This window comes from Ovis canadensis, chromosome 2, assembly GCF_042477335.2.
Source record: "Ovis canadensis isolate MfBH-ARS-UI-01 breed Bighorn chromosome 2, ARS-UI_OviCan_v2, whole genome shotgun sequence".
In the NCBI taxonomy this organism is placed as follows: Eukaryota; Metazoa; Chordata; class Mammalia; order Artiodactyla; family Bovidae; genus Ovis; species Ovis canadensis.
In genome coordinates this window covers 17775075-17794773 of record NC_091246.1, presented here as the reverse complement: position 1 = coordinate 17794773, position 19699 = coordinate 17775075, and the positions used below count along the sequence as shown (strand labels likewise).

General features: G+C 37.6%; 1 protein-coding gene across 3 annotated transcripts in view; it reads left to right on the top strand.

The window, feature by feature from the left end:
* The window catches only part of SLC44A1 (solute carrier family 44 member 1), a 216335-nt gene that overhangs the window by 93575 nt on the left and 103061 nt on the right, over positions 1–19699 (top strand). For all 3 annotated transcript variants that reach the window (XM_069575521.1, XM_069575520.1, XM_069575522.1), the window contains exon 4: positions 8096–8232. In XM_069575521.1, coding sequence (XP_069431622.1) covers positions 8096–8232 — 137 coding nt within the window. The remainder of the gene's footprint in view (positions 1–8095; positions 8233–19699) is intronic.

Genomic DNA, 19699 nt, shown 5'->3' with positions numbered 1-19699 from the left:
TTATAAACAACAGAGGTTAACAGTATGGGAAAGGTTGTTGGAAGGTACATTATCTTCTAAAACTTTCCATGGACCCAGTAGAGTAGAACCCAAGGCTGGAGGTTCTTTAACTCTTATCTTGGGAGAAAATATCCCTACTTGTAGTCTCTTCCTGGATCAATAATATTATTCTTTGCTTATCTCAATTAAGAGGGTTTGGCTGTTACTTTCTTTTTGGGTAAAAAAAATGTTTTAGTGTAATTTCTAATTAATTTTCTCTTTCCTAAAATATAAATGTACAGGAAACACAAAAGATAATTTAGGATTTGGGAGTTACTTTGTTTATAAGAAATGGACCTTTTTAGTAAACAACATTTATTATAGTTATCTCAACTCAAAAGTAATGTGCATTCATTCTAGAAAATGAGAATTCTAAAAAGTAAAAGAAAAAAATTAAACTCACTTTATCCTAACACCCAGAGATGACTGTAGTTGAACTATTGGTATATTTTCCTCTACTCTGCATTCAAGTTTATTAAATTTAATAATGCATTTTTACAATTATATATTCTTTAGCTCAAGTTTATCTATCTTTTTTTCAACTTTTTTACTAACATTCAGATGAAACAAAGAAACAAAACAGAGGCCATAAACCTGTATCCTCAAGGGTGGAAGGGTGATAATATCCTATGAACAGGAAATAATATTTTAAAAACAGCCCTAGGGCAGTTAGTTAATTACTTAGAAAATTGAAGTAACATGTTTTCCCTCTTTTCCATACACCAAAATGTATCTGTGAAACATTTGATACAATGGGAAGAGGAGCTCCTTTTGGGAAGCATAAGTAATGGGAAGTAATAGGGAGCATAAAGTGGTAAACTAATCACACAGGTAAAAAAGATTTGATGACAAAGATAGAAAACTTTCAAAATGATAATTGGCAAATCATTGGACATACTTGTATCAGCCTTAACAAAAATTTAATACTCTTAATATACAGAGTTTTTTTGTATCATTTAGTGGCTAATAGATTTTAAAAACCTCCATTTTAAAAACACAAAAGGTATAAAATATTTTGAAACCACAAGTGAACAATGTATGAAATAATGTTTAGACTCATCAAAAATGTGGCTAAAACACTAAGGTGTTATTCCCCCTCCCCTCTTTTATTTTTTGACATTGCCGCTTGGCTTGTGGGATCTTAGTTCCCAGACCAGGGATTGAACATGGGCCCTTGGCAATGAAAATGTGGAGTCCTAACTACTAGACCTACAGGCAATTCTTTCTCTCTTTTTTTCTTTTTCTCTTTTAAATTGAAGGATAATTCACCTACTACACGATGTCAGTTCCAGGTGTACAGCATAGTGATTTGTTATTTCATACATTACAAGATGTACACCATGATAACTAGTTACCATCTATCACCATACAAGATACTACAATATTAATTCTGTTCTCCATGCTGTACATTTCATTCCTATGATTCATTTTTTTTTTTTTAATAACTGGAAGTTGAGCATACCTTTTAATCTCCCTCACCTATTTCACTCATCCCCTGCCTCCCCAAGCCCCTCTGGAAAGCACCTGTTTGTTCCCTGTATCTGTAAGTCTGTTTCTGTTTTGTTATGTTTGTTCAGTTGTTTCATTTTTTCTGTTCTACCTGTAAGTGAAATCATATGATATTTTTCTCTGTCTGACTTATTTCACTTAGTGTAATAGCCTCTAGGTCTCTCCATGTTGTCACAACTGGCAAGATTTCATTCTTCTTATGGCTGAGTAATATTCCATAATACATACACGCACATCTTCTTTGTCCATTTTTCTCTTGATGAACACTTAGGTTGCTTCTATATCTTGGTTATTGTGAATAATGCTGTAATAAACATAGGGGTATATATATTTTTCAGTTCTCTAATTCTCTGGCCACTTAATCCAAAGAGCTGACTCACTGGAAATGAGCCTGTTGCTCGGAAAGATTGAAGGCAAAAAGAGAAGAGGGAAGTAGAGGATAAGATGGTTAGATAGCATCACTGACCAAATGGACATGAGTTTGAGCAAACTTCAAGAGATAGTAAAGGACAGGAAAGCCTGACTTGCTACAGTCCATGGGGTGTGTAAAATAAACAAATGGTACTACATGAATGGTGCTATTATAAAGAATTGGACACAGTTGCAGCCATGAAATTACAAGACACTTACTCCTTGGAAGGAAAGTTATGACCAACCTAGATAGCATATTCAAAAGCAGAGATATTACTTTGCCAACAAAGGTCCGTCTAGTCAAGGCTATGGTTTTTCCTGCGGTCATGTATGGATGTGAGAGTTGGACTGTGAAGAAAGCTGAGTGCCAAAGAATTGACGCTTTTGAACTGTGGTGTTGGAGAAGACTCTTGAGAGTCCCTTGGACTACAAGGAGATCCAACCAGTCCATTCTAGAGGAGATCAGTCCTGGGTGTTCCTTGGAAGGACTGACGTTGAAGCTGAAAGTCCAATACTTTGGCCACCTCATGCGAAGAGTTGACTCATTGGAAAAGACCCTGATGTTGGGAGGAATTGGGGGCAGGAGGAGAAGGGGATGACAGAGGATGAGATGGCTGGATGGCATCACCGACTCGATGGACATGAGCTTGAATAAACTCCGGGAGATGGTGATGAACAGGGAGGCCTGGCGTGCTGTGATTCATGGGGTCGCAAAGAGTTGGACATGACTGAGTGACAGAACTGACTGACTAGCAACTGAACAGCAATATCTTTTTGAATTAGTGTTTTAGTGTTCTTTGGGAAAAATATCCAGAAGTGAAATTGCTGGATTGTACAGGTGGCACAGAATCCACCTGCCAACACACAAGACACGGACTCGATCCCTGGATCAGAAAGATCGCTTAGAGTGGGAAGTGGCAATCTGTTCCAGTATTCTTGCCTGGAAAATTCCATGGACAGAGGAGCCCAATGGGCTACAGTCCATGGGATCAAGAAGAGTCAGAAACTACTGTGCACACACACAGTAGTTCTATTTTTAGTTTTTCTGAAGAACCTCAGTACTGTTTCCCATTGTGGCTGTGCCAATTTATATTCCCAGTAATAGAACTTGAGAGTTACCTTTTCTTCACATCCCTGCCAATACTTGTTACTTGTTGTATTTCTAATAATATCCATTCTGACAGGTGTGAGGTGATATCTTATTATGGTTTTGATTTTTGTTTCACTGATGATTAGTGATGTTGAGCATCTTTTGATGTTCATACTGCCCACCTGTATTTCTTCTTGAGAAAATGTCTGTTCTGCTCCTCTGCCCATTTTTTAATTGAGTTGTTTGTTTTTCTGATGTCGAGTTATATGAGTTCGTTGTATATTTTGGATATTAACCCCTTATTGGACATATCATTTGCAAATATCTTCTCCCATTCAATAACTGGACTTTTCATTTCATTGATAGGTTCTTTGCTTTGCAAAAGCTTTTAAGTTTCATGTAGTACCATTAGTTTATTTTTGCTTTTATTTCCCTTGCTTGAGGAGACAGATCCAAGAAATTGCTAAGATGAATGTCTAAGAGCATATTGCCTATCTTTTCTTTTAGTAATTTTATGGTTTCAGATTTTACATTTAAGTCTTTAATCCATTATGAGATTATTTTTTATATGGTGTGAGGAAGTAGTTGTTTGAATTTTTTTTGCCTGTGGCTGTCCAGTTTTCCTAACATGACTTATGGAAAAGACTGTCTTTTCCCCATTGTATATTCTTGTTGTCTTTGTCATAGATTAATTGATCATGAGTGCATGGGTTTATTTCTAGCTCTATTCTGTTGCATTGTTCTGTTTTTCTGTCTTTGCACCACACAATTTTGATTACCTTAGCTTTGTAGTACACTTTGAAATGAGAGAGTGTGATACCTCCAGCTTTGTTCTTCTTTGTCAGATTGTTTTGGCTATTTGTGGCTTTGTTGTTTCCATACAAATTTTAGAATTATTTGTTGTAATTCTATGAAAAGTGCATTGAATCTATAGATTGTGTTGGAGAATATGGTAATTTTAACAGTAGTTGTTCTTCCAGTCCATGAGTGCATGTGTGTGCACACTGTGTTGTGTCTGACTCTTTGTGACCCCATGGACTGTAGCCCACCAGGCTTCTCTGTCCATAGAATTTTCCAGGCAAGAATACCAGCGTGGGTTGTCATTTCCTCCTCCTCAGGAGATATACCTGACCCAGGGATTGAACCAGCATCTCTTGTGTCTCCTGCATTGGCAGGTGGATTTTTTTTTTTTTAAACCAACTGCATTACCTGGGTATGATGTATGTATCCATTTGTTTACATCATGTTCAGTTTCTTTCCTCACTGTCTTAGAGTTTTCTAATGTAGCTCTCTTGCTTCCTTGGGTTAGATTTATTTCTAGTGCTTTTTTTTTTTAATGCAATTGTAAATGGCTTGTTTTCTTAATTTCTCATTCTGATAGCTTGTTGTTAGTATATAGAAACACAGCAGATTTTTGTTTATTAATTTTGTTATCCTGTAATGTTACTGAACTCACTGATGAGTTCCAATAGTTTTTGGTGACATCTGTAGGATTTACTATACATAGTTTTAAGTCATATGCTAACAATGATAGTTTTACTTCTTCCTTTCCAGTTTGGATTCCTTTTTCTTGTCTGATTTCTGTAGTAGGACTTCCAGTACTATGTTGAATAAAGTTACAAGAGTGGGCACCCTTGTCTTGTTCCTGATTTTAGAGGTAATGCTTTCAGCTTTTCACCGTTGAGTATGATGTTAGCTGTGAGCTTGTCCTGTATGGCCTTTATTATATTTGAGGTATGTTCCCTCTATACCCACTTTATTGACAGTTTTTATCACAAATTGGTGGTAAATTTTGCTCAAAGTTTTTTTCCACATCTATTGAGATGACCATGTGATTTTTATTTTTCAATTTGTTACTGTGGTCTATCACATTGATTGATTTAGAGATGTTAAATCATCCTTGCATCCCCGGGATAAGTGCCATTTGATCATTTTAAATTTAAAATTATCTTTTAAATGTATTGAATTCAGTTTGCTGATATTCTGTTGAGAATTTTTGCATCTATGTTCATCAGTGTTACTGGCTTGTAATTTTCTTTTTTTGTGATGTCTTTGTCTAGCTTTGTTATCAGAATGTTGCTGGCCTCATAGAATGACTTTGGAAGCATTCCTTCCTTTTAAATTTTTTGGTTTAACTTGAGAAGACTAGGTGTTAATTCTGTAAGTGTTTGGTAGGATTCACCTGTGAAGCTGTCTGGTCCTGGACTTTGGTTTGTTGGGAGTTTTTTGATTACTTATTCAATTTCATTATTGGTAATCAGTGTATTCTTATTTTCTGTTTCTTCCTGATTCAGTCTTGTGAGATTTATGTTTCTAGAAATTTATTTATTTTCTAAATTGCATTTATTGGCATATGATTGTTCATAGTAATCTGTTGTGACCCTTGGTATTTCTGTGGTATTGGCTGTAACTTTCTCTCATTTCTGACATTATTTATTTGGGCCTTCTCTTTTTTCCTGATGAGTCTGGCTTAAAAGCTTATCAGTTTTGTTTGTGTTTTCAAAGAACCCATGCTTTTTTTCACTGATCATTTCTATCATTTTTTTATCACTTTCATTTTATTTCTGCTCTGGCCTTTATTCTTTCTTTCCTTTTATTAACTTTGGGTTTTGTTTGTTCTTCTTTTCCCAGTTCCTGCAGGTGTGTGGCTGGGCTTCTTATTTGAAATTTTTTAAATTTCCTGAAGCAAACTGGAATCACTATAAACTTTCCTCCTAGAGCTACTCTTGCTGCATGCCGTGGATTTTGAATTGTTGTATCTCTGTTCTCATTTGTCTCCAGGCGTATTTAAATTTCCTCTTTGATTTCAACCCATTTGTGGGCTGCCTACCAAGAGGTGTGGATCTGGCCTGTACCATGTCTTCACTGCCTGTTTAGTAGCATATTGTCTACCCGCCACATGTTTATGAGTTTTGCAGGGTTTTTTTTTGTAGTTGATTACTGGTTTCATACTTTTATGGTCAGAAAAGGTGCTTGATATGATTTCAGTCTTCCTAAATTTACTGAAATTTGCCTTGTGGCCTAGCATGTGGCCCATCTGAGACTTTGTTTCATTATGTGCACTCAAAAATAATGTGTATTCTGCTGCTTTTGGATAGAATGGTTTCTATATATTAGTTAAGTTCTGATTGAATGTGTCATTTAAGGTGTTTCCTTATTGACTTTGGTCTATTGATATAAGTAGGGTGTTAAAGTCCCCTACTATTATTGTGTTACTGTCAATTTCTCTCTTTGTCTACCAATGTTTGCTTCATGTGTTTTAAGTGTTGGGTACCTTGTAAAGTTGCTCAGTCATGTCTGCTTCTTGGTGACCCCATATGGACTGCAGCATGCCAGGCTTCCCTGTCCTTCACTATCTCCCTGAGTTTGCTCAGACTCATATCTGTTGAATCAGTGATGCCATCCAACCATCTCATCCTCTTTCATGCCCTCTCCTCCTGCCTTCAGTCTTTCCCAGTATCAGGGTCTTTTCCAGTGAGTTGGCTCTTCGCATCAGGTGGCCAAAGTATTGGAACTTCAGCCTCAGCATCAATCCTTCCAAGGAATATTTAAAGTTGATTTCCTTTAGGATGGACTGGTTGGATCTCCTTGCAATCCAAGGGACTCTCGAGAGTCTTCTCTAGCACCACAGTTCAAAAGCATAAATTCTTCAGTGCTCAACCTTCTTTATGGTCCAACTCTCACATCCATACATGACTACTGGAAAAATCATCGCTTTGATGCTACAGACCTTTGTCAGCAAAGTAATGTCTCTGCTTTTTAATATACTGTCTAGGTTTGTCATAGCTTTTCTTCCAAGGAGCACGTGTCTTTTAATTTCATGGCTGCAGTCACTGTGCACAATGATTTTGAAGCCCAAGAAAATCGTCTGTCACTGTTTCCATTTTTCCCCCCAAAATACATGTTGGGTACATGTATATTTACAGTTGTTATATCTGCTTCTTGGATCAATCCCTGATCGTTCTGTGACATGCGTCTTTGTTTCTTCATACAGTCTTTGTTTTAAAGTCTATTTTGTCTGTTCTAAGTATTGCTACTCCAGTTTTCTTTTTGTTTCCATTTGCATGGAATCCCTCTTTCCTTTCCCTCACTTTCAGTCTGTATCTGTCTTTAGATCTGAAGTGCTCCTTTGTAGGCAGCATTTATATTGGGTTTTGAGAGGTTTTGTGTGTGTCCTTTAAGAGTGGAGTCTCTGTTTGCTACAGTCCTCTGACTTCCCTGTGTGCAAACCCTGCTCATCTTCAGTGCTAGATATTCCGAAGGCTTGTTTTCCTTGTGCAGAGTCCCTGGACTGAGGGCCCATTATGGGTCTTGGATCCTTCTCTCCTTGAGCAGAACTTCTGCCGTTGTGATTATCCTGCCATTTGTGGGTTGCCTACCCAGGGATGTGGATCTTGCCTGCACCGTGTCTCCACCCCTCTGTTCATCTCACTGTGATTCCTTCTTTATATCTTGAGTTGTGGAAAATCTTTTCTGCTAATCTTCAGGTCATTCTCATCAATAGTTGCTCTGTAAATACTTGTCATTTTGGTGTGCCCACATGAGAAGATAAGCTCAGGGTCTTCTTACTCAGTCATTTTGGCTACCCTAATATATATTTGTTCATTTTTATAATGATATGCTTTATATATGATTGTATATTCACTAAAGTTTATGTATAAAGTATAATTCATGTTATATAGCAGTAATTGGGGGGGGGTACAATTTGTCAAAAAAAGAAAACTAAAGCTAGTTATTTTTTAAAAAAAAAACCTAAAATAGATAATTTCTGATTACAAAATACACATTACAAAATTTTAAATATTAAAAAAAATCATTAAAAATGAGTTCTGTAGTTCTCCATCCCTACTGTTGAGTATATTTATAAGCAGTTACTTTTTTAAAAATCAGTGTATGACTAGATTTGCGAAATGTTTGTTCATGTATGATTAAATTTGTTAAGTAGAATGCAATGAGATGTTCCTTGCTCTTAGGTTTATTCAGATATGCAGTGAGCCAGACTATGTTTTGTGAAATAATATCTCAACATTTTTCTTCATGCTTTAGGTATGTATTCTTTTTGGATCCATGCAATCTGGACTTGATAAACCGGAAGATCAAGTCTGTAGCACTGTGTGTAGCAGCATGTCCAAGACAAGAACTGAAAACCATAAGTGATGTTCAGAAGTTTGCAGAGATAAATGGTGAGACATTAGGCTTTCCAAGTCTATAGTACAGTCACTGTTAAATATTATGTGTTTGCCTTTCAATATAAATTTGTCCGAGCATTAAATAAATCATCATAGAACCTTAGAAAGAAAAAGAAAAGTGAAGATACTTTTGGACTTCCTTGATGTAAATTATTATAGTCACTTAGGGAGCTTGTTGAAACACCAGATTCCTGGGCTCCGCCCAGGGAAATTCTGACTGAGTAGGTCTTTGGGTCCTGAAAATTTGTATTTTTTACAAATGTTTCAGGTGATTTTGATGTAGCCTGTTTGAGTATTTGGGAAATATTAGACTACTGTATGGGAAATTTGGTGTTTTTTTCTGCCCCTCAAGTATAGGTTCAAAGTTAGTTTATTTTTATCCCTGGATATAATATGTATCTATCATAGGAAATTTGAAAAGTTCAGAAAAAAATAATGAAGTCAAAAAACTTCCACCATTTTTCAGTGTGTTAATTGTATATATAATTTTGTGTTTTGTTTTTTTAATTAGGCATTATGTCTTAATCATTTTTCAAAGAAATAAGTTATGAGAAACCTTGAGCTTAAATATTTGGGAATTCCCTGAGAAAATAAGCATATTCAATTTCCTGAACTCCAGCTTTCTTCTCCTAGGTTGCTAATCTTCAGGTGCTACCCTCAGCTCCATATGACTCACAGCACTTCTTTTCAGAGAATGTTTTTTTTAAAACTTCTCTTCAAGGAAGGCTGCATAGTGATAGTCCCTCAAGCTTGTATTTTTCCATGAGGTTTCATGTTTGTATTTTGTGTGCATGAATCTGGAGAGTTGCCTTTGTCCTGCCCAAATCACAGGGTAGTTCTTGCCTTGAACAAGAGCTGACTCAGGCATCCACCTGCTATCACTTCTGGCTGGTGGGAGAAATAGCCCAGGAACATAACTATACATCAGCCTGGTTCTAGAGTTTAGAGTGTTTCAGATGGAGGTGCTAGCCTTCTGAGGGAGCAGGATGGAGGCTCCCACACCAGTGGTATTCCTGTCTGTCAGCATCAGATAGTACGAAGAGCATGGGACTGATTTGGATCTGGATTCTAATTCTGCTTCTGTCACTGACTGGCTCTGTAATGAGGGACAGAAGGTATAGCCTGTCTGAGCCTAGACTTACTCATCTGAGACACTGTAGGTTTCAAATAATGCCCCTCTCTTAGGTTGGTATGAGGATTAAATGAGATGATGCATGAAGAGTACTGGATACTTGGTGAGCACTGAATAAACAGTTACCAACTACTCTTTTAAGATCTCATTCTCTCATACATGTGTTGATTTGCTGAGTCTAATACCAGGACTGTCAGCTCTATCATTATCAGGTTTCAGGGAAGGATGAGTTATTCCTTAAGGGCTTTCCTAAAATATCAGACAATGTAGGCATGTATAGTGTACTCTGAAAGGTAGTATGATTGAGTGGTTAATTGTATAGACTCTGGAACCAGATTGCCTGGGTTCAGATGTTGGTCCTGCTACTTAATATCTGTGAGACCCTGGGCAAATTACTCAATCTCTCCATGCCTCAATTTCCCCGTCTATGAAACAGGTGTATTTGTACCTGAAGTACCTCGTAGAATTGTTATGAGGAGTTAATGCATGAAAAATGATTAGAACAGTATTGGGCAAATATAACTTGTTTAAAAAAAAAAAAAAGGATTGGCTACTGCTGTTACATCATCATCACTGTTATTCTACCAATGAATGTAATACTTTTCCTGTCTCCAAACTCTAACTTGTACTGAATTTACATACTGCTGCTGTGTTAATCTTCCTTATTAATCTCTTATTCAGAAATCAGTGGTAAAAAGATAAAATCAAAGTCTATGGGTCTTACCCTGGTATTCAAAACTATGATCTAGTATTGAACTATTTTCTAACATGTTCTCTTGGACCTACTTACTGGATTTGAGTGTTGGTCCTTGAACCTGACATATCATCAGGAAGGCCAGAAGAGAGCTAGTTCCTTGTTGGCTGCGTTGCCTGCTGTGATGATCCACTGGGGGAAAATGCTCCATGATGCCCGGTTTTCATGCTTTGTTTCCAGACCCCTGTCCTTGTAAGTGAATGTGATACTGAGTATGACCTTAATAGGTCTCATTAACAAGCCCCTTCCAGTGAGTTTTGCAGCTTTGTATTACCCATAGTATCTTGCACAAAGTTGTTGTTCAGGAGTGTTAATGAATAAACATTATTTGAGAAAACAGACCTCTTTGATTGGTGCCTAGTGATAAAGGCACCCTTAGGCTTTTGAGGCAGCTGTTTGCAAAATAAGTTAGCAGATTAGGCATTTAAAAAGGTAACAATGTCAACATCAAAAAGCACAGCAGTAGAGGATGAAGAAGATAATTTAAAAACATAAATAGGAAACTATAAAATTATAATCAAGGGGGAGCCTTTTTTGTAGGGGCCTGAGCACTTTAATGTTAAAAGTATCCCTAAGTTGAAATTTCTGAATTTCTTAAAAGAATCTTTATTGTTTTTTGGATTGGTGAAAAGAAATATAGTAGCCCTCATAATCAACAAGAGTCTGAAATGCAGTACTTTGGTGCAGCCTCAAAAATGACAGAATGATCTCAGTTCATTTCCAAAGCAAGCCATTCAACATCACATTAATCCAAGTCTATGCCCCTACCACCAATGCTAAAGTAGCTGAAATTGATCAGTTCTACGGAGACCTATAGGACCTCCTAGAACTAACACCAACAAAACACCAACAAAAAGATGTTCTATTCATCACTGAGGATTAGAATGCTAAAGTAGAAAGTCAAGAGATACCTTGAGTTACAGGCAAGTTTGGCCTTGGAGAACAAAATGAAGTAGGGCAAAGGCTAACTGAATTCTGCCAAGGGAATGCATTGGTCATAGCAAATACCCTTTTTCAAAAACACAAGAAACGACTTTACGCATGGACATCACCAAATGGCCGATACTGAAATCAAATTGATTACATTTTTTGTAATTGAAGATGGAAAAGCTGAACAAGACCTGGAGCTGTCTATGGCTCAGATCATCAGCTTCTCATAGCAAAATTCAGGCTTAAACTAAAGAAAGTGAGGGAAACCACTAGGCCAGCCAGGTACAACTTAAATCAGATCCCCTATGAATATGCAATGGAGGTAACAAATAGATTCAGGAGATTATAACTTGTAAACAGTGTGCTTGAAGAACTATGGACAGAGGTCTGTAATATTGCACAGGAGGCAGTGAGCAAACCCCTCCCAAAGAAAAAGAAAAGCAGGAAGGCAAAATGATTATCTGAGGAGGTTTTACAAATAGCTAAAGAAAGATGAGAAGTGAAAAGCAAGGGAGAAAGGGAAAGGCATAGCCAACTAAATGCAGATTTCCAAAGAACAGCACAGAGAGATATGAAGGCCTTCTTCAATGAACAGTGTATAAAACTTGAAGAAAACAACAAAAGGGGAAAGACTAGAGATTTCTTCAGGAAAATTGGAAATATCAAGGGAACATTTTGCCCACAAATGGGAACAATAAAGTACATAAATGATAGAGACCTAGTAGACACAGAAAAGATCAAGAAGAGATGGAAAGAATACACAGAAGAACTGTGTAAAAAAGATCCAGATGGATGGGATGATTACAGTGGTGTGGTCTGCCACCCAGAGCCAGCCAGACATTCTGTAGCACGAAGTCAAATGGGGCTTAGGAAGCACTGCTGTTAATAAAGCTAGTGGATACTACAGAATTCCAGTATAATTATTCGGAACCCTAAAGGATAATGCCATCATGATGTTGCATTCAATATGTCAGCAAATCTGGAAGACCCAGAAATGGCCACAGGACTGGAAAAGGTCAATCCTCATCCCAATTCCCAAGAAGGGTAGTACTAAAGAATGCGCTAACCATCCGACAGTTGCACTCATCTCCCATGCTAGTAAGGGAATGCTTAAAATCGCTCATGCTAGGCTTCAGCATTATGCTAACCAAGAACTTCCAGATGTCCAATCTTGATTTAGAAAAAGAAGAGGAACCAGAGATCAAATTGCCAACATTCACTGGATCATAGAGAAAGCAAGGGAATTAAAAAAAAACCATTTACCTCTGTTTCATCTACTATGCCAAAGCCTTTGACTGTGTGGATTATAATAAACTGGAAAGCTCTTAAAGAGATGGAATACGAGACCATCTTACCTGTCTCCTGAAAAAGCCTGTATGGGGGTCAAGAAGCAACAGATAGAGCCTTGTTTGGAACAACTGATTCATTCAGGATTGAGAAAGGAGTACAACAGGGCTCTCTGCCGTCACCCGGTTTGTTTAATATGCTGAGCACATCATGAGAAATGCTGGGCTGAATGAGTTACAAGCTGGAATCAAGATAGACAGGAGAAATAGCAACAACTTCAGATATGCTGATGATACCACTCTAATGGCAGGAAGTGAAGAGGAACTAAAGAGCTTCTTGATGAGGGTGAAGGAGGAGAGTGAAAGCTAGCTTAGAATTAAATATTAAAAAAACTAAGATCATGGCATCTGGACCTGTTACTTCATGGCAAATAGAGGGGGGGAAAGGTGGAAGCAGTGACAGATTTCCTCTACTTGAGCTCTAAAATCACTGTGGGTGGTGACTGCAGCCATGAAATCAGAAGATGTTTCCTTCTTGACAGGAAAGTTATGACAAACCTAGACAGTGTGTTGCAAAGCAGAGACATTACTCTGCTGACAAAGGTTCTTATAGTCAAGGCTATGGTCTTCCCAGTGGTCACGTACGCTTGTGAGAACTGAACCATAAAGAAGGCAGAATGCTGAAGAATTCATGCCTTCGAACTATGGTGCTAGAGAAGACTCCTGAGGGTCCCTTGAACAGCAAGGAGATCAAGCCAGTCAATCTTAAGGGAAATCAACCCTGAATACTTGTTGGAAGGACTGATGAGCTGAAATTGAAACTCCCGTATTTTGGTCATATGATGTGAACTGACTCATTGGAAAAGTCCCTGATACTGGGAAGGATTGAGGGCAGAAGGAGAAGAGGGCGTCAGAGGATGAGATGTCTGGATGGCATCACCAACGCAATGAACATGAACTTGGACAAACTTTGGAAGATGGTGAGGAATAGAAAGCCCTGGCATGCTGCAGTCCATGAGGATGCAAAGAGTTGGATATGAATGGGCAACTGAACAACAACAGAATGTAAAGCACAAAGATGAATGCTAATGTAAACTATGGACTTTGGGGTGGTTATGATTTGTCAGTGTAGGTTTATCAGTTGTATCAAACATAGCATTCTGGTGGGAGAATGTTGATAATGGTGGAGGCTAGGCATTATGTGGGGGTATGAGGTTTATGGGAAATCTCTGTACCTTCTTCTCAGTTTTGCTGAGAACCTAAAACTACTCTTAAAAAATTGTCTTGGAGAAAAATAGATCTGACCCAAAAGTTCCACTTTTAGAAGAATTGATAGCAGGATATTGAAGAGATATTTGCACCGTCTTGTTCATTGCAGCCTTATGCTGCCAAGAGGTAGAAGCAACCTAAATCTCCATTGACAGATGAATGGATAAAGAAAATGTGATATATACATACAGGGGAATGCTAGTCAGCCTTAAAAAATAAGGAAATTCTGCCATATACTATAATATGTAGGAAGCTTGAGGATATTATGCCAGGTGAAGTAAGGCAGTCACAGAAAGACAAATGCTGTATGATTACACTTATATGAAGTACCTAAAATAGTCAGGGGCTTCCCTGGTGGCTCAGTGGTGAAGAGTTCACTTGCCAGTGCAGGAGACTGGTTCAATCCCTGATCTCAGGGTATCCCACATTCTGGAGAGCAACTTAGCCCATGCGCCACAACTACTGAATGTGTGCTCTAGAGCCCGGGAACTACAACTACTGAGCGCACGTGCAGCCGCTACTGAAGCATGTGTGCCCTAGAGCCCATGCTCCACAAAAAGAAACCCACCCACTGCAACTAGAGAAAGGCCTGCACAGCAGCGAATGCCCAGCACAGCCACAAATGAATAAATAAAGCTATAGATCAATAAATAAAATAGTCAGACTCTTTAAAGGTAAATGGTGGTTGCGAGAGCTGAGGGGGATGGGAAATGGGAAGATGATGTTGGATGGGTACGTTGTTGTTTCGTTGCTAAGTCATGTCTGACTCTCTGTGACCCCATGGACTGGAGCCCGCCAGGGTCCTCTGTCCATGGGATTCTCCAGAGAAGAATACTGGAGTGGGTTGCCACTTCCTTCTCCAGGGGATCTTCCCAACCCAGGGATCAAACCCATGTCTCCTGTGTTGGCAGGCGGATTCTTTACCCCTGAGCCACCAGGGAAGCCCAGCACAGCCATAAATAAATAAAGTTATAAATAAATAAATGAAAGTCAGACTCTTTAAAGGTAAAATGGTGGTTGCAAGAGCTGAGGGGGATGGAAAATAGGGAGATGATGTTGGATGGGTGTAGAGTTTCAGTTTTTCAAGATGAAAAAATTCTAGAGCTCTGTTGTACAACAGTGTACATATAGTTAACACTAACATACACTTTAAAAAAAATGCTTACTATGGTACATTTTATGTTAATGTTTTCATCAGAATTTTTTAAAAAGAAAGGGAATTCTGACATATGCTACAGTATGTATGGACCTTGAAGATATTAGGTTAAATGAAATAAGCCAGTTACAAAAGGGCAAATACTGTATGAGTCCCCTTATTAAATGAGATACTTAGAGTGATCAAAGGCAGAAGGTGGACTGGTAGTTGCTGGGAGCTGTGGGGAGAGAGAAATGGGAAGTTATTGATTTCTACATGAAGAGTTTCAGTTTTGCAAGATGAAGCGATCTGGAGATGGATGATGCTAATGATTGCACAATAATGTACTTAATGAAAACTTAGTGTATGTACATAATGAATGTACATTAATGTACCTATACATTAGTGCTACTGAAATCTGCACTTAGAAATGGTTAAGATGATAAAATTTTTGTTATATGTATTTTACCATAATTTAAAAGTTTATGAAAGAGAGAATCCTATTTGAGGTAGTAACTTTTTTAATGATAATTTTAAAACTTATTTTATTTTATTTTTTTTTTATTTTAATTTTTATTTTTTAAATTTTTTTAAAATTTTAAAATCTTTAATTCTTACATGCGTTCCCAAACATGAACCCCCCTCCCACCTCCCTCCCCCTTATTTTAAAATGCAAGGTCAAATAACATTTTTTCTTACCAGAAGGAAAAGATAATATAAATCCTTTTCAGAATTTTAAGTTTCCATGACAACGTTTGAAGGTACTTTTTAGCACTTAAACATCCATTCATGTGAACTTTTATTACCTTTACAAATAGTTGAAATCAGTATAAGGAAAAGCTCTTAGTTCCTGTAGTAACGTAAGAAATGCATTTATCAGACAAATGATAGTTCCTCCATTCTTTGTTTCTTTTGGACAAGAAAGAGGAGTTGTTTTCTTGGACACTTAAGTTTGTGGAATACTTCTGTCAAGTATGTCTGACTAGAATAGAAAGCTTGGAAGAAATAGCTGAAAATTAGATTGATTATGTAGAGATACTGCCATATTACAGGGAGCTTTAAAAGACAGATTTCAGATGAATATAAAAGTATGTTTTTGTACATCAATTGATTGATAGATGTATAAATGTGCATTTCATTATTTTGAGCCATAGCATATACAGACATAAATATCATAAATATGTGATGCTAGAGAATAAAACAATTTAACAATTGCCTTTAAAAATCAGAGGTGCCAGATACCATTAGGATTCAGTGTTAAACTTCTTTGGTGCTTTGTTTATCATCTTGCTGCAGTGGTGCAGGACTTTCCTGCGGACAGAATCATGCTCTATTTATCTCTGAATATCCAAGCCCTAATATAGGATCTCACATAGCAATGATTCATGTTTTTTGAAAGAATAATAGACTGAATGTCCCTCTTCATCTCTACTGCCACTGAATAATTTCTCATTCTCTTAACACATTATCCTTTGCTCAACTCTGTATCCATGTGAATTGCCACCAGCAGGTAAACTGTTTAGCTTGGAGAAATATCAATAACCTCAGATATGCAGATGACACCACCTTCATGGCAGAAAGTGAAGAGGAACTAAAAAGCCTCCTGATGAAAGTGAAAGAGGAGAGTGAAAAAGTTGGCTTAAAGCTCAACATTCAGAAAATGAAGATCATGGCATCTGCTCCCATCACTTCATGGGAAATAGATGAGGAAACAGTGAAAACAGTGTCAGACTTTATTTTTCTGGGCTCCAAAATCATCGCAGATGGTGACTGCAGCCATGAAATTAAAAGACGCTTACTCCTTGGAAGAAAAGTTATGACCAATCTAGATAGCATATTGAAAAGCAGAGACATTACTTTGCCAACAAAGGTCTGTCTAGTCAAGGTTATGCTTTTTCCTGTGGTCATGTATGGCTGTGAGAGTTGGACTGTGAAGAAGGCTGAGCGCCGAAGAATTGATGCTTTTGAAGTGTGGTGTTGGAGAAGACTCTTGAGAGTCCGTTGGACTGCAAGGAGATCCAACCAGTCCATCCTAAAGGAGATCAGCCCTGGGTGTTCTTTGGAAGGAATGATGCTAAAGCTGAAACTCCAGTACTCTGGTGACCTCATGCGAAGAGTTGACTCATTGGAAAAGACTCTGATGCTGGGAGGGATTGGGGGCAGGAGGAGAAGGGGACGACAGAGGATGAGATGGCTGGATGGCATCACTGACTTGATGGACATGAGTCTGAGTTAACTCTGGGAGATGGTGATGGACAGGGAGGCCTGGCGTGCTGCGATTCATGGGGTCGCAAAGAGTCGGACACGACTGAGCGACTGAACTGAACTGCACTAGAATTGCTGTGAAATAAGTTCTTTTTATTCATCTCTAAATAATTCATCTTATTCATTTATTTGTCTCTCTTATTCATACTCTCCAAGTGATTATTCATGCTTTTCTTTTCTTAAGTCTCTTTTGCTTCCTCTTTCCTAACCTTATGCTCTACGGAGGAAACAAAAACCATCTGGTGAGAGCTCCCATCTGAGGTCTTATTTTCCAGCAGAGCATGAATCCATCAACTTTCCTTTCCTGCCATTTCTGATGAACAAGTTTATTTCCTCCTTTACTATCATTATTTTGGAAAACTCAAAATTGTATACATTGTATGGGATGGGTAGGAATCTTCCTCCCTCTGACACTAACTTCAGCTTTGCATGAAACTTTCATCTCAGCCCAGCCAGATCATCCGCTGGGCTCAAACCATGACAGATGGTGAAGGGAAGGGAAGATGATACCTGCTCAGATGTTCTTCCTCTTCCTCTCCCTCTTCTGATTGTGGTCCTACCACCACCTCTGGTCCATAGTCCACCCTTCACTTTACTCCACTGTCCCTGATGTTCAGCTTGGGCATTTGAGTCTGAATAGGCGAATCAGACTGAAGCTCTGTGTTTTGTTTCAACATATTTATAATACCTATTTGTGCTGTGCACAGCAGCATGTGCCATGCCCATGCTTTGCATGTCATTTTATTCTTTCCACATACAGTCTAAATTCTAAACAAAAGTTTAGAAATGAGAATAATCTGTAAGTTGAGGGCTGACTGCTTGTTCTCAGTTGGTGCTGGTATTTTACATGGAATTCCGTATTATTTCTTGTATTACTCTTATCAAACTGTTATATCAATATTATTTTGTTTTCCCTAACACTGTAGTAAAATGGCTGGTTTCTTATTTTTCTTTTGTGTCCCGTTTATAGCTCTCCTACTTGAGTTCTTCTTCAATGTACTGTATCTTGTATAAATTCAGAGTGCTTTATGACCTGCCCTTTGGGCCATGTTCACATTTTGAGGTGAGCCATACGGATTGGTGCTTTCAGTGATCATTGGTGAAAATCATGAGAGAGTATGTGATCCATTCAGATAAAATATGTGAATAACTAACAAGCCTTTTGATTATTGTTATCTAATTGGTTAGTGTAGAGTTAGTATGAATAGGCAATCAGATTATTGTTTGCCTTTTTTTTCTTACCAGTCAGTTACACTATAACTTAAACCACAGAATTAGTATGGATTCTTTTTTTTTTTTTAACTTTCACTGGAGTATAGTTGCTTAGTATGGATTCTCTTTGGCCACAGTATATCAAAAGATTGGTTATCATTTATAAATGAATGAAATGAACAACTGTAGCAATTGATTTAATTGTCTCCAAATCAGAGATCATCAAGGGAGACTTGACTGTTAAAAAGAGGGGGAAATTCTTAAGTTTAGTAATATAATTCTAAGTAATTACTTTATTCAACAAATAATTAATTAGTACCCATTAAATATGTACCAGAAAGACAAAAACAAGGTATAGTCGCCATGTGTAAGGAGCTTGCGTTAGAGTAGACAGACAAACTTCTCTTTATCCTCTGCAATAGCGTAGGAGTCTTGTACAAAGATGGCCAAAGTTAATTCCCTCAGCAGATATTTATTGTGTACCTAGTATGTGCCCATAGTGATCACAGATGCCATATCTCCAGCTAGTGAATAGTGCTTCTTGGGAATTGCAAATATGTCCATCCTTTTTATTGGCTAGAAATGGAAATTGGAAAATTGTCTTTCTCTTTTCTGGCATATAAATACAGAATGCTTTCCTACTTAGAAAGGAATTCATTGAATTCATATTCACGTCATTTGTTCTTAATAACAAAAACTTCTGCATTGAAAGATTTTCTTTTTTATTAACTACAATTTTCTAAACCATGTGTTTTAAGGACTATTTTTTTCCTCTTGGTGTATCCTAAAAATGTTATTGAGATATTAAATCAAACAAAATTTTAAAATAAGAATTAGCCGCCAATGCCAACTCTTTATTTCAAATAATTTCATGTTTTAGATTAGTATTTCTTAACTAAGGGTGACTTTTGCACCTGCCACAGCTACCTCCTCCCTCTCCCCCACCCAGGATGTTTAGTAGTGTCAGGAGACTTTTTTTTTTTTTTTTTTTTGGTTGTCACAGTTGGGTGAGAGGTTACAGGGAGGCTGCTGGCATCTAGTGGACAGAGACCAGGGTTGCTGATAAACATCCTACAAATACACAAGTCAGCTCCCTGCAACCAAGAACTGCCTGAGAATTGCGTTAATACCAAGGTTTAGAAATCCTATTTTAGATAGTATACTTTGTAGTGGATGGTGAAAAGCATATATCGTTATATATAACATATAACACCAAAATATAAGAGGTTAAAATAATTCTTTTTTGTTGTTGTTAATCAGGATATCTGTTTTATTCAACAGATGACTTTTGAGTGCTGTCTATGTGCCAGGAAATAGAAATTCCAGGTATTTTGTAGGCATAAGATCCCAGTTCTCAAAGAGCTCACATTCTAAAGATAGAAATGATATGTAAACTAAAAAATTATAAAGTAATATGTGTTTTATAATACAGCTAAGAAGTAAATAGCTTTGTTTGGGTGCATCAGATAAGACTTGAC